Source organism: Zootoca vivipara, chromosome Z, assembly GCF_963506605.1.
Source record: "Zootoca vivipara chromosome Z, rZooViv1.1, whole genome shotgun sequence".
NCBI classification, from domain to species: Eukaryota; Metazoa; Chordata; class Lepidosauria; order Squamata; family Lacertidae; genus Zootoca; species Zootoca vivipara.
The window spans coordinates 43,198,326-43,211,775 of NC_083294.1; the positions used below are offsets into that span (position 1 = coordinate 43,198,326).

Consider the following 13,450-nt stretch of genomic DNA (forward strand, 5'->3'; position numbering starts at 1 on the left):
AACCGAGTGGAAAAACTGAATTGGGGAGATACATTCAGAAAGCGGTATAAGGTGGGGCAGATATGGGCAGCAGTAAACTCTGGTTTGTTTTGCCCCGCCCCACCAATATCCCTCTGTTACTTCCAGGAGGAGGGAGAGGGAGAGGAGGGAGAGAGGGAGAGAGGGAGAGAGGGGGAGGGAGGAGAGAGAGAGAGAGAGATAGAGAGAGAGAGAGAGAGAGAGAGAGAGAGAGAGAGAGAGAGAGAGAGAGAGAGAGAGAGAGAGAGAGAGAGAGAGAGAGAGAGAGAGAGAGAGAGAGAGAGAGAGAGAGAGAGAGAGAGAGACCGTGGTCTCATTGCTGCTTGTTTATCCCCAAGGGGGAAAGGGAGGCGGACCTTTTTTCTCATGAGATTTGGGAAACTCAGGAACTGTTCTGTCCCCACCCCATCACACATACATGCTCTTCTTTCTCCCCCACCCCAAATGCTTTATTGCTCCCGCGTCCAGGAGGAGGCTAATTCAGCCTTCTTCATTCCAAGAAACCCACTCTCCAATATTCCCTCCTTCACTTTTCCAAAGTTTGTTCTCTGTACCATCATAAAGCACACAGGGCATCCGTCTCTGCCAGTTTGTCCTGCGTTTCTCCCCAAGGTTGCCAACTTTCCCCCTGGCAGGGTTCGTGTGCGGCTCCTCTAATTCAGTTGCATTTTCTTCTCTCTTTTTTTTCTTTTCTTTTTGGAAACTCGGAATGGAAAATGGTTTTTCCTTCTTCGTTCCTACCATCCTTCCTCTCCACTGAAAAATGGAAGAGGGAGAGGGAAAAACAAACTCGCAAGCTCAAATTGGCTGCAAGGTTACTTGAGCTCGTAAGCAAGACTCTGCTTATTAAACTCGAGTCCTTACTCCGAAGTTAAATGTTGCTCCCCTGTCCATGAGGGTGTTTTAGAGATACCTACACAGGAAAAAAGTACTTGGTGTCTGCAGTGTGTGTGCACAGGATCCGAACTGCAGAACACACCCACAACCCCCCCCCCCTGGTTTTCTTCTCAAATTGTGTGAGCGCGTGGGACTGGAACGGGGTGGGAAGGGAAAATAGCGCTTGGGTATATCTTTTAAAAAAAACTTTATAAGTTACCCACTCAAATAATATTCCCGATGGAGGAAGAAAAGTATTGGCATTGGTGTCCCATAGCTATAAATGCCCACAGTGGGGGGCGGGATGAGGCGGGAGTGGGGCATAGAGGAAAAATGAACCCTCTAAAAGTTGCAACTTTGGACGGGGTGCGCGGGTGAGTGGGAAGAAGGGAGGGGAGCAGCTTGGGAACCTGGTCAATTCCCCGGGAGTCAGGGGCCTGTCGAGGTCTGCGCTCTGATTGGCCGACGGCTTCTCATTTATAGGCCGTCAATCAAATGGCCCGCAGAGAAAGGCTACAGCGGATAGGGCCGGAGAGCTTGGCGAGCTGGCAGCAGTTGGAGAAGAGAGCCGTCCGAAGAAATAGCAGATCCTAAGAGGGGCTCGTTCCGCTGCCGGAGAAGTTAGTAGCCAGGGTCTCCGAGACTCTTTTTGAACTTAAAAGTCTTTTCCCCTGCCCTCCTCCTCTTTCTTCTTGTAAGTCTAATATATTTCTTTTCCCACCCGGCAGCAAAGCTGGCGCATCTCCTGCCTGCCCCAGCCATGTACAGCATACTAGAGAATGAGTTGAAGGCACCCCAGCCTAACCCCGGAGTAGGCTCGGCCGGGAACGGCGCTCCGGGAAGCAACTGCAAGGGTGGCGGAGGCGGCGGAGGCGGAGGAGGGGGAACCGGAGCCACGGACCAGGACCGGGTCAAGCGGCCGATGAACGCGTTCATGGTGTGGTCGCGGGGCCAGCGGCGCAAGATGGCTCAGGAAAACCCCAAGATGCACAACTCTGAGATCTCCAAGCGCCTGGGCGCGGACTGGAAGCTGCTGAGCGACGCGGAGAAGCGCCCCTTCATCGACGAGGCCAAGCGCCTCCGCGCCGTCCACATGAAGGAATACCCGGATTATAAATACCGGCCACGTCGGAAGACCAAGACGCTGCTCAAGAAGGACAAGTACTCTCTGCCGGGCAACCTGCTGGCCCCGGGAAGCGCCGGCGGAGGCGGCGTCAGCAGCCCCGTCGGGGTCGGGCAGCGCCTGGACTCCTACGCGCACATGAACGGCTGGCCCAACGGCGCCTACGCCTCGCTGATGCCCGAGCAACTGGGCTACAGCCAGCACCCGGCTATGGGCAACGCGCAGCTTCAGCCCATGCACCGCTACGACGTGAGCGGCCTCCAGTACAGCCCCATCATGTCCAGCGCTCAACCCTACATGAGCGCGGCAGCCTCCACTTACACCATGTCTCCCGTTGCTGCTGCTGCTGCTGCGGCTGCCGCTTACGGCCAGCAGCCGTCGGGGCACTCGATGAGCTTGGGGACGATGGGTTCCGTAGTGAAATCTGAGCCCAGCTCGCCGCCGCCGGCCATCACCTCGCACTCCCAGCGGGCCTGCCTGGGAGATTTGAGGGATATGATCAGCATGTACCTTCCGCCCGGGGGCGACGCGGCCGACCCGTCGACAATGCAGGGCACCCGGTTACACGGCGTCCACCAGCACTACCCGAGCGCCGGGACTGCTGTCAACGGCACCGTGCCACTAACTCACATCTAGCCGTGTTCCCTCGGATCGCCCTCTAACACCGCTTCCTCAAAACGCTGGCACCGAACGTCTCGCCTACGGTTTGGTAGCGGGAGAGATGGTTTGAGGGCAGAGGGGGTGTCGCTGGCTCTCCATCTTAACCAGCGAGTCTTTTGGGCGCTTCTTCCCAAGGCACATCCTATGCGGACGTCTCCCCAGGCATCTTAACTCTCGTTGTAGGTGGCCTCTCCCACTCTAAATTCCCACACTATTGAAGTTTATGGTTTTGGTGTGGGAGAGGCGCGGGAGAACTCCAAAGGAAGGTAAAGCGAACTTTCCCCAACTAAACAACTCAAAAGAACTTTAGATGTGTGAATAAAACACACAAGGGGAGTTGCACGTCTGCATAGAGCACAATTTTATGCTCACCTTGGAAGAAGCCTCTGCGAAATATCAAACATACTTCCTTATAGATATACAAGTTTTTTTGGGGGGGGGGTCTTTAAAAAAGTTTTTTGCGGGGTGGGTGGGTTGGGAGAGCAACGTGGCCAACTGGCCTCGGTCTTAAATGTTTACATTTTGTCTTTTACTGTTCGGGGGCGAGTTGTTTGTTTCTTTGCTCCCTTCCTCTTGCCTGGAGTCCTTTAAATCTGTCTGGAGTCTTTTAATTTTTAAGATATTTAAATATATGTAACCCCGGCCCCACCTTCCCGCTTATATCTATATATCTATCTATATATATACGCACACACACATACATACAAATTGCTATGTGGGTCCCCGGGTAGATTTCAGAACATCAGTTTTACTCGCACGTTAAGCAAGTTTGTCTGTCCTTTTTTAGGCTCAAGTTAAGTTTGAGTAAACTTGCTTCGCGTGGGCGGGGGTTGCGGGCGGGTGGAAATACCCTGCTTTGATGGGAGCCTTTGGATAACCCGATTGTGATTTTAATCTTTTGAGGGAAAATAAAAATAATTCGCTGATAACGGGAGAGGAGGGGATGTTTTCTGGTTGTCTCCGTGGCGCTTGTAAATTTCTGTAAATTCCCCTTCCCTTTTCTGTTTTGTGGATTTAATCGTGGGATAGTTTGGCGAACAGAACATATCAACCCTACGAAACAGGTCATTTAGATTTTTAAAATATTTTGTTTTGTTGTGTTCTCTGGTTTCTTTGAAGAGAACACGTCTCTCGCCCCCTCTCCCATCCCTCTCCTTCCTCCCCTCAAAGAAAGAACTTTAAGAGAGATCAATAAATTTTATAACAGGCGCTTTGGATGTGTGTTTGCTATTTCTTGTTTAAAGCGGCGAAAAAGTTTCTGAAGCTGTCAATTGTGCCTTGTTCGCGCTGGTACTACTCTGGAGTAAGTGTCTTTAAAGGGTTGCGGCTGGGATAGGGTTTGGGTGACAACCTACGTTGATCAGGCGCTCCCGTACCCCGGAGCAATGTCTGAAGGGTGGAAATCCGAAGTATATTTAATGCGGGGCTAAGTCACCCCGGGATAATTTTTGCTTCATTAAAATTGTGTTTAGGATAGAGGGCTGCAAGTTTTGCTTGGGGATTTCATTCGACCCTATCCGTGAGATTTGAGCACCGCTCGGCTCAAAAGGATTTACTCCCAAGTAAGCGTGCAGTGGACAGCAGCCTTAACCAAGAAAACAGTTATTGCTCTTTATGCTAACAACGTTGGGGTGAGGGGGGGATTAGGGGACTTTCTGTAGGGCTGCTGCAAAGTTACTGAGGCCGGAGGGACGGCAGGAACGTCAGCAGTGCCTCCAGGATTGCAGGTTCCGAGAGGAGCATGAATTGTAGGGGGGCAAAGGCTGCAATCCTAGACCACATTAGCGAGCAAGTCCCGTTGCGCACAGGCTTGAGAGTGAACCGGGGAAAGCATGGCGCTGCAAATCTGTGTCGAAAGTCCCACCAAAACTGGGTTTGTTATCATTCTGCTAGCAAACCCTAGAAATCCCATTAAAGTCTGTGGGACGTCGACCTTTCAAAGGACCTGAGACCGACGTAAGGCAGCAAAGCATCGACGAAGGAGGTTTGAACTTTACGCACGGCGTTTTAATACTGACTTAAGTGTTTATTAATCAGGTTTAAAACGCTGCTCCCGCGTTGAAAGTAAAGACAAGTAAAAAAAAAAAGCTTCAACGTGGATATTCGGAGCGGGTTGGAATCCTTGCGTCCAGCTCTTTGCTTAAGAGGCTTCCTCCCGCCGCCCATCTTTAAACCGCCCTTTTGACTGTTGTTCCCCGCTTGGCCGCTTCCTCCCCGTTTCATAATTCAAATACCAAAAAGAAAAGAAAAACACCTTAATTTGGTTTACATGTAATCGCCATTTAAAATTCTGCCCTCCCCACCTTAAAATAAAGTTCAGACCTTAGGCGGAGATTGCAGCAGCGTAAACTCTCTGTTAAAACCGGGGTAGTGAGAGCCTTTACTGTACTCTTGTAAAAACGCCTGGGAGCGTTTTTAACGTTCCTTGTGGAATCTTCAATTTACGTCTAACAACTTTTATTCGATCCCTCCCCCCCCCCCCAATTCCCGGATTTAATTATTTTTTCGGGGAGGGCGGCTATCTTCGTAAAAGAACTCGGCCCCTGACATTAGTTCCTTAAGGTGCTGTGTCTACAGAAGAGTAAATGGTTTTAAACTTGATGCCGTTACCGTTCCATCTTTAGACATGTAATAAAAATACTTCTATTCATTACCGGAATTCTGGAGGAGTCCAACTTGGAGTCAGGAAGCGCATCTGGAAGTGACTGCTTTAAAAGTAGACGGCGCCTTTTTTTACATACAGGTACCGATCCCTTTTGCCTGTTCGCTTGGGAGTAAATGCGCAGAGGTTTGCTTCTACCGGTCACGATTACGATCGCAGCATTCATCTGCGACTATAAACACAGCTGGTTTGGCATTAAATCCTATTGACCTGTTTTCACATTAAACAGGCAGGACGCAAGAGGGGATCGGGGTCTTTTTGCAGCGGTCCTTCTTCGGGAGAGCAAAGTCCCTCTCATTTCGGTCAAGCTTGCTCCCAAGGAAGTGTATTTAGGATCGCTTTTAAAAAGTTTTGTGCTGGGGAGGGGAGCGCGCGGGGAAGAACTGAATTTCGTCAATTTTCCAAGTTGGACACGAGAAAGCCGATAGAATGTTATGCTGAGGTCTTTCTCCCCACCTTCCCCTAAGAACATTCTCTTTTGACACTTGTTGCTTCCTACAACCGATTCTTTTCCCTGCCAGCGCGCGCGCTCAACTTCCCCAAGGAAACTGCGCCCTCTGGATCCTTTTCTTTCTCTCTCCTCCGATTCTTCCTCTTAAGCCTAGGAGTAATTTGAGAGAGAGCCTTGTTCAAGGGCGGAAAAACCGTGTCTTGCTCTGAAATATTTACAAATGTGTGAATCCGGTTGGAGGAACCTTAATTAGACTCTATTAAAAATGAATTAGGGGATAGGACGCCTGCAAGCTCTAAATAATTGAACCTCTTTAATTGTGTTCGCAAATCATCCTATTTCATTGGTTTAGTTTGTTTTAGGCTTTTAAACATGTTGCATTAAAAAAACAACCCCAACACATATTGAGAATCAAATCTCTCTTTTTAAGATGTAATAATAAGTTTGCAAATGACTGCTTTTAAAATCCGGTCTCAACCTGCACCTTCCCTTCCGCCTGCTCCCTCCCCCCTCCGCTGCTTATGTGATACCATCAGTGCACATGTAGATTAATTTCAACTAGGAGATAGGGGAATAATGGATAGGTCCCTGCCCCGAAGCAGGTTACACTTAAAATCAATCGGTGGGAAAGAGAGGGAAAGGAATCGTCTCGGCAGCTACGTTTTCTTTCTTTTCTTTTTTTTTAATTACTCAATTTATTCTCAGTTTGAGGTCCTCATTAGTAGTACGATGCAAAGATTGGGACTACCCCCCACCTCCCCAAGAAGACGAATCCAACAAGCGATCACTTTGGCTGAATCCGTTCGTTCTCTTGACGGGCTCTACCTCAGCACCTGTTCGGGTAGGCCCGGGTGTAATACTATTTAGCTTTGAAACTTTAGCATTCGGTTCATTCCATAAAATGGGTTTAAAATTATCTTGGTTTTGATTCGTTTCGATAGATCTTTATTACTCTCTCTCGGAGTAATAAGATTTTGACGGGAACAGGAAATCCCACGAGGTTCATAAGGAGTTTAGGGTCAGTTTGCACACTGCGCATTTTTAACTACGAGGAAAGTTCTTCTAACTTTCAAACAAACATGATTTCCATAGATATCCATCTCTTATTTTTTTAGGGGAGGGGAAGAACCCTTCTTAACAGGCATGGCAATGTATATCTGGCTCTTTCGTTAATTTAGCTTTTTAAAAAATAAAATAAAATAATCAGCCATCCTGCATGTTTTTTAGACCATTACCTGCATTGCAGGGAGTCGGACTAGACGTCCTTCAGGGGTCCCTTCCAAGTCGACAATTCTATCCTTTACTCTGGCTCTCTCCACGTATCAATCTGGGGTTATACGCTTTATGCTTCTAATGAAGGGTCCCTAAAGGGTTACGCCGAAATGAATGTGTGTTATAAAAGTCTTTATGGTGCCACTATCCTCTGCCTTACATTTGGACCAAGTTTCCTGATGGTGGGGGGTGCTTTTCTTTTGCACCCGTAATTAGTGGGGTATATAACACTTGGATGCTGGGGGCGGAGCGGAGAAGAGACACTGGATTTGGTTCTGTTGCTTTCTTTCCATCATGTCCTCTGGCTTCCCCATTTAAAGGGATTGGCTTGGCACTCCAAATTCTGCTACCCCCAAAACCTGTAAAATTAGCTCAAGCGTGGTCTCGTTTAAAAGCAGCAAGAGACCCTTTACCGAAAACAGTCAGAAAGAGAGGATGGGGGGAGTCTTTTTGTTTAATTTTCCTGTTTATTTTGCATTACGTTTAAATTTCTGTGTAATGCACTTGAAAGATGCTAACTTCATTCTACCGCCGCTCTCTTAAAAATTAAAATAAATGCAGCCCGGATTTTGAACTGGACTTAAAATTCCCAAAGACGTAGGCAGATGGGTGCAGCTCCGGGGTTGAGCTTCTGTGGCAAATTTGGAACTTCTTTGGGGCTCGGGGCTCGAGACAACTCTTTCTCCTGCCTGCCTCCCCCCGTAAAATAAAAAGGGCTAGAAATGTGGGCCGAGAAACTACAAAGGAAACCCCCTCTGCCAAGCTTCGTTGCGATTAGGAGAGCATGAAAGAGAGGCGGTGGGGGGGGGGAGAGAACGAACTTTGGAAAAGTTGCGCGCCCGCTCGGGGAGACTGGAAATCCATTTTCCCTTTAAATTGTTAGAGGATAAATTGATGGGGTATGGGTGCGAGTGGAAGCTTCTCTCTTTTTAAATTGCTACTCTAATGCACCTACCCTGGCCGTAGAACTAACACACAAACAGAAATGCGACCCCTTTTTATCCCCGTAGATGCAAAAATTCTTTTTCCTCCTTATCGCCTCTTGGCACGGCTTAAAAACCATGCGAAAATCCAATGAAGTTTGATTCAACTTCTAAGGGAAGAGCAGAGATCCGTTATCCTTGAAAGGAGGAACAGTTGGTTTCAGGGCAAATAGTTTACCTCTTTGATTTCCCTCTTTCTCAAACTCTTTTAAGGCGCGCGAATTCAGGACGAGGCTGCGTTAATCAATCTGCTTTTGGTGAAGAGGTAAACTGGGTTTTTGAGAACCTCCACCCCCTTCCCCCGATTTGATCGCCCTAGCCGCGCACTTTAGCATAAGCAAGGTAGCCCACTTGGGGATAACGCGGAGAGACACCAGCTAACCCAAGCAGAAATGAGCCGCATATTTGCAAGGACGCGGAAGCACAGCCTCCTGTTGCTTTCACTGCCCTTCGCAAAAAATAAAATAAATAGAGAATCTGTCCAACCCACCGGTTGTCAAGTTCGGTTTTAAAAACTCGGATTATACAGCACAGCTATGTTTCACCATGTCATGGAGTCTTTAGCTGAGACAGGGTGGGAATAAGCAGGAATCATTAAACTTTTTCAGACTCAGGGCCACATTGCCTTGCAGGCAACCTTCTGGTGGCTGCTTGTGGTGGAAGGTGCCAGAGGCAGAAGCGGGCAAAGGGATATATGTAAACTTTTACCATTTAACAGTAGACTACTATTACGGTAGTGCATTGCTCTCCTCCATCCAGGCAAGCAAAATGCACTATCCCAAGTCCAAAGCCATATTTCAGCCAGGCAAAAAATAACACCTAGGAATGGGGCAAAGCAAGGTCCGCGAGGGGTGGGGCCTGGGGAGAGTTCTGAGGACCAGGTGGAGAGGCTTGAAGGGCCTGAGGTTCTCCAATCTCCATCCTTGGGAAGCAATGAATCTTTTCTCTGTTTTTGGGTGGGAAGTTTGCTGGCTGGTCAGAGTGCAATCACATTCCTCCTATAGGGTTATTTTCTGTGTACAGCACTGCATACATCACTACTAGCATCAACTGTATGTCCTACCTAGAGCAGCTTAGCTGGGAAAAGAGGTATCTGCCCCATTTAGCTTACAATCAAAGACCTTCAACCTGGGTAAAATTAGTTGGATAGCCTCATCAAAACCAAATGAAAAATTATGCTTCTCAATCTAGCATTGTGAGACAGCCGAGCTCAGATAATATATTAGTGCACCACTAAATACAATTATTTTTAGTATGATTTTTAGGGATACCATGTGATTTATTTATTTATTTATTAACTTTTATTGGTCTTTAAACCTGGAACAGTCTAGGTCAAGTCTGGAAAGAACCAAGCAATGACTTGCTCACATTTGAATTAAGCATCCGCAGGACAAAGTCTCACCACATTAATTGGGCCATATGTACTTCTATGAAAAATGTAGCCATGGAATGCAACCCTATCCTTTCATTATCAGAAGTAACTCTTATATTTGAAGCTATGGGGGGAGTTGTCATCATCATTCATTAAAGAAGGGAACGTGAGGGAAATAGAGAGGAAAATTAAGCCTGTAAAATAAATGCATTTGTTTTGTTTTTTAGTGTTCTGTGTTCTGAAAACTGTTGATTGCAATAAGAGAGGAATGCCAGCGTACTTTTGACAAAGGAAAGAAGAATCCAATAAAAGTGCATGCATGTGTTGGTAGAGGGAATCTGCTGGAGGCCAAAAAGATCCCTTTCTCCACAGAGCTGGTGAAGGATGAAAATCTCTCTTCCTCCCCCCCCCCCCTGTCTAAAAACAGAGTGCTGCCTTATACCTACACAGACCAATGGTCAACCTAGCTTAGTATTGTATACACTGACTAGCAGCAGCTCTGCAGAAAGGGGTCTCTTCTGGAGTTGCCTTTGGGGATTGAACCTGCACATAAAGCAGGCGTTCTTTTCCCTATGATCTTCCCCCTATAGTTCCATTATTGTTTCCCCAAATTTTACTGCATGTTGAGTGTAATTTCTTTGAAACAACCAAGCCTGAAAATTGAAGCACAGTAAACAACATATCTGGTGGATTCCATCTTTCCCTGCATTCTCTTCACTTTTCACTTCTGTCACAGGGGCCAAGAGGGAAAGGCACATTGCAGCCCGCTAAGCTGTCCATGGAAGTTTAATGTTCAGAACATAAGAGCTCCTCATTCAGAAGTCTGCTATTCATTAAACGAATAAAGTGGTGTTTGGCTCTTTTATTAAGACATGCTGCTTGGGGGCTGTTGGAAAGTCCCAGTGACATCAGGGAGACCACAGGCTCAGTATAGCCTAACAGGGCTGGGGTCTCCATGGTCTGCATCTGCCTGACAGGATTCAGAGTGGGCCCCTTCCCACCCCCAGCAATGGCCTTTGATTTCAACTTCAGCAAGGTAAGGTTGATATGACCATCCAGAACCCCATTCTTGATGCAGATCCTCACTCACCCTATCTGCCTGCAGACTGTTTCACCAGAGTGGTGCATGCTCTAGTTATCTCTCACATGGACTACTGCAATGCGCTCTATGTGGGGCTACCTTTGAAGGTGACCCGGAAACTACAACTGATCCAGAATGTGGCAGCTAGACTGGTGACTATGAGCGGCCGCTGAGACCCCATACCACTGGTCCTGAAAGACCTACATTGGCTCCCAGTACGTTTCTGAGCACAATTCAAAGTGTTGGTGCTGACCTTTAGAGCCCTAAACGGCCTCGGTCCAGTATACCTGAAGGAGCGTCTCCACCCCCATCGTTCTGCCCAGACACTGAGATCCAGTGCCAAGGGCCTTCTGGTGGTTCCCTCACTGTGAGAAGTCAAGTTACAGATGTCAAAGATAAAAACAACTACCAGGCTTTTAGAAGACATCTGAAGACAGCCCTGTTTAGGGAAGCTTTTAAAATTTAATAGATTATTGTATTTTAATATTTCTGTTGGAAGCCGCCCAGAGTGGCTGGGGTTGTTGTTGTTGTTGTTGTTGTTTGTTGTTATTCCTGTTGCAGATCTTTATTTCCCCCTTGTTCCTGATATAGCTATCTGCTCCCCACTTCTTCTCTGGTGTGGGCCTTTTGTGGTTTGCCTCAGGTACCAAACTGTATTGGGCCAGCCCAGGCTCCAGTACCACAAAAGCCCCTCTGCCGCCATTGATCCATGTCAACTATCCTCTTCCACACATGACTTCCTAATCTCATGGACTGCTGCCAACATTGCTGCCTAAAATAAGCCTTTATCAGCCTGGTGCTGTTCAACTCCTGTTAGCCCTGGCAAGCACAGGCAGTGGCCAGGGATGATTGAAGTTGAGTCCAGTCACATTTGGAGGGTCACAGGTTCCTCAACTTGGGCTAGCAGAACATAAGAAATGCTCTGCTAGATTAGACCACAAGCCTTCTGTAAAGTTCGGCTTCCCACGGTGGTCACTCAAATGCCTCCAAAAAGCTCAGAAGTGGGGGCCCAACACCTTGTTCAATGTTATTCATTTAAAATATGTAATACCCATTCTTCTGTGGGACAGCAACTCCAGAGCAGCTTAATGAAGAATGTAACATCTGCCATAAAACATCATCAATCAACATATTGCCCTCAGCTGCCAAAAAGAGAAAAGTAAGCCCAAATGACTCATGGTCTTCTTCTTCTTCTTCTTCTTCTTCTTCTTCTTCTTCTTCTTCTTCTTCTTCTTCTTCTTCTATCACTCATAGCCGAGTAAGATTGTCTTCCATAAACATGGTTTTAACAATGGGTCCGTGACTGTGGAGGCCAATTCTGGATCCTTCCACAGTGGGGACATGGGACTCATGATGTCTTTCTTGTGGGTTTGAGCCTCATGTTAGACCAAGGATTCCTGCATTGCAGTGGGAATGACCCTTGGTGTGCCTTCCAACCTTACAATTATGTGATTCTATGACTTCAACAAGCAGGGGCACTTGCAAACTAAGAGCAGTGGACAAGCCCACTGGACTGTACCAAAGGGACCCATCTAGCCAGCATCCTGGTCTCACAGTGGCCACTCATATCCCCGTGGGCAGCCTGCAAGCTTGACATGAGCACCACAGCATTACCCATCTGTGATTCCTGGCAACTGGTATTCAGAAGCATGCTGCTTCTGACAGGGGAGGTAGAACACAGTCATGAGGTTTAGCAACCTCATCCTCCATGAACTTGCCTAATCCTCTTTTAAAGCCATCCAAAATGGTGGCCATCATGACTTCCTGGGGGAATAAACTCCATAGTTTACATGCTGCATGGAGAAGTACTTTGCGATACTAATGCCCAGCAAATGCCTGAGTGAAAAGGCAAGACTTCAGCAGGTACCTAAATTTCATAAAAGCCATCACCAGCTACAGTGTGAAGGGAAGGGAGGTTCCGTAACTGGGGCACCATTGCTGAGAAAGCCATTCCTCAGGTTGCACATGTATCATTTATCAGGCTCTATCTGCATTGTACATTTAAAGCAGTATCACACCACTTTAAAAAGTCATAGCTCCCCCCAAAGAACAGTGGGGACTGCAGTTCACCAGTAATGCTGGGAGTTGGTAGGAGACCCTTGTTTCGTTCCCAGAACTACAATTCCCAAAGTTCCCAGAGAAGAGGGATTGGTTGTTAAACCCATCTGAGAATTGTAGCTCTGTGAAGGGAATACGATGGACAAGTTCCATAATAAAAGTTGTACTATTCAGAGGGAATAGAATAAAAGAATTTAGAATTGAGGAGCTGGAAGGGACCCCAAGGATCAACTACTAGTCTAACCCCCTTCAATGCAGGAATCCTGCCCACAGCCATCCGTGGGTGAACCACCAAACACAAACAGCCAGATGCATTGACCCATTGTTTTTGGGACTTAACTCCCTGACCATGCTAGCTGGGCCTGATGGAAACTGGAGTCCAGCAACTTTGGGGGGGGGCTGGTGGTTCCCTAGATGGACTGCAGTAGCCTCATTCAGCAAACCGATCCCTGAGTTCTTAAAGCTGGAAATAAGCAATGCTGAAAAAGTTCGAGCACCTTGTCATTTGAAGTATGAAGGCTTTTTGCCTTCTCTGAGTATCTTCATTTGTTTCCTGAGCTGCTTAGCATACATTCTTTCAAAGCCCTAGCAAAATAGTTCCTTTGCTCTGTGATTGCACCATACCTCATGGATTCTCCCAGTTGAACCTGTATGGGGATCATCCTTTCATAAATCACTGCTCACAGTTTGGGGTCTCGGCTCTGCATATTCTCATACGTATATGGAGCAGTAAAGAGCATGACTTTGCCAATGCAGAAGGGCTGGCAGATGTTCCCTTTTTATTTATTTATTTTTTGTGTGGCAGAGATGGCCAGATGTGACATTCTCGGAGACCACTTGATATTCCAGTTATTGCTTTGCAAATGGACTCCTGTTGTGGATAGCCAGATTCCA

The 13,450-nt window shown here is 47.3% G+C and overlaps 1 protein-coding gene across 2 annotated transcripts; it reads left to right on the top strand.

The window, feature by feature from the left end:
- Positions 1-1,654: 1,654 nt before the first annotated feature.
- Positions 1,655-3,048, top strand: SOX3 (SRY-box transcription factor 3). Of its 2 annotated transcripts, XM_060270308.1 has the most exons (2): positions 1,655-1,705; positions 1,748-3,048. In XM_060270308.1, the coding sequence occupies exons 1-2, from the start codon at positions 1,655-1,657 to the stop codon at positions 2,651-2,653; spliced, it is 957 nt and encodes a 318-aa protein (XP_060126291.1). In that variant the 3' UTR covers positions 2,654-3,048. The 2 variants fall into 2 exon arrangements, with proteins under 2 accessions (XP_060126291.1, XP_034981651.1); XM_035125760.2 differs by having other exon boundaries at positions 1,655-3,048.
- The last annotated feature ends 10,402 nt before the right edge of the window (positions 3,049-13,450 follow it).

Coding starts and splice junctions, on each gene's coding strand:
- SOX3 (XM_035125760.2), top strand. CDS start 1,655: ATGTACAGCATACTAGAGAATGAGTTGAAGGCACCCCAGCCTAACCCC.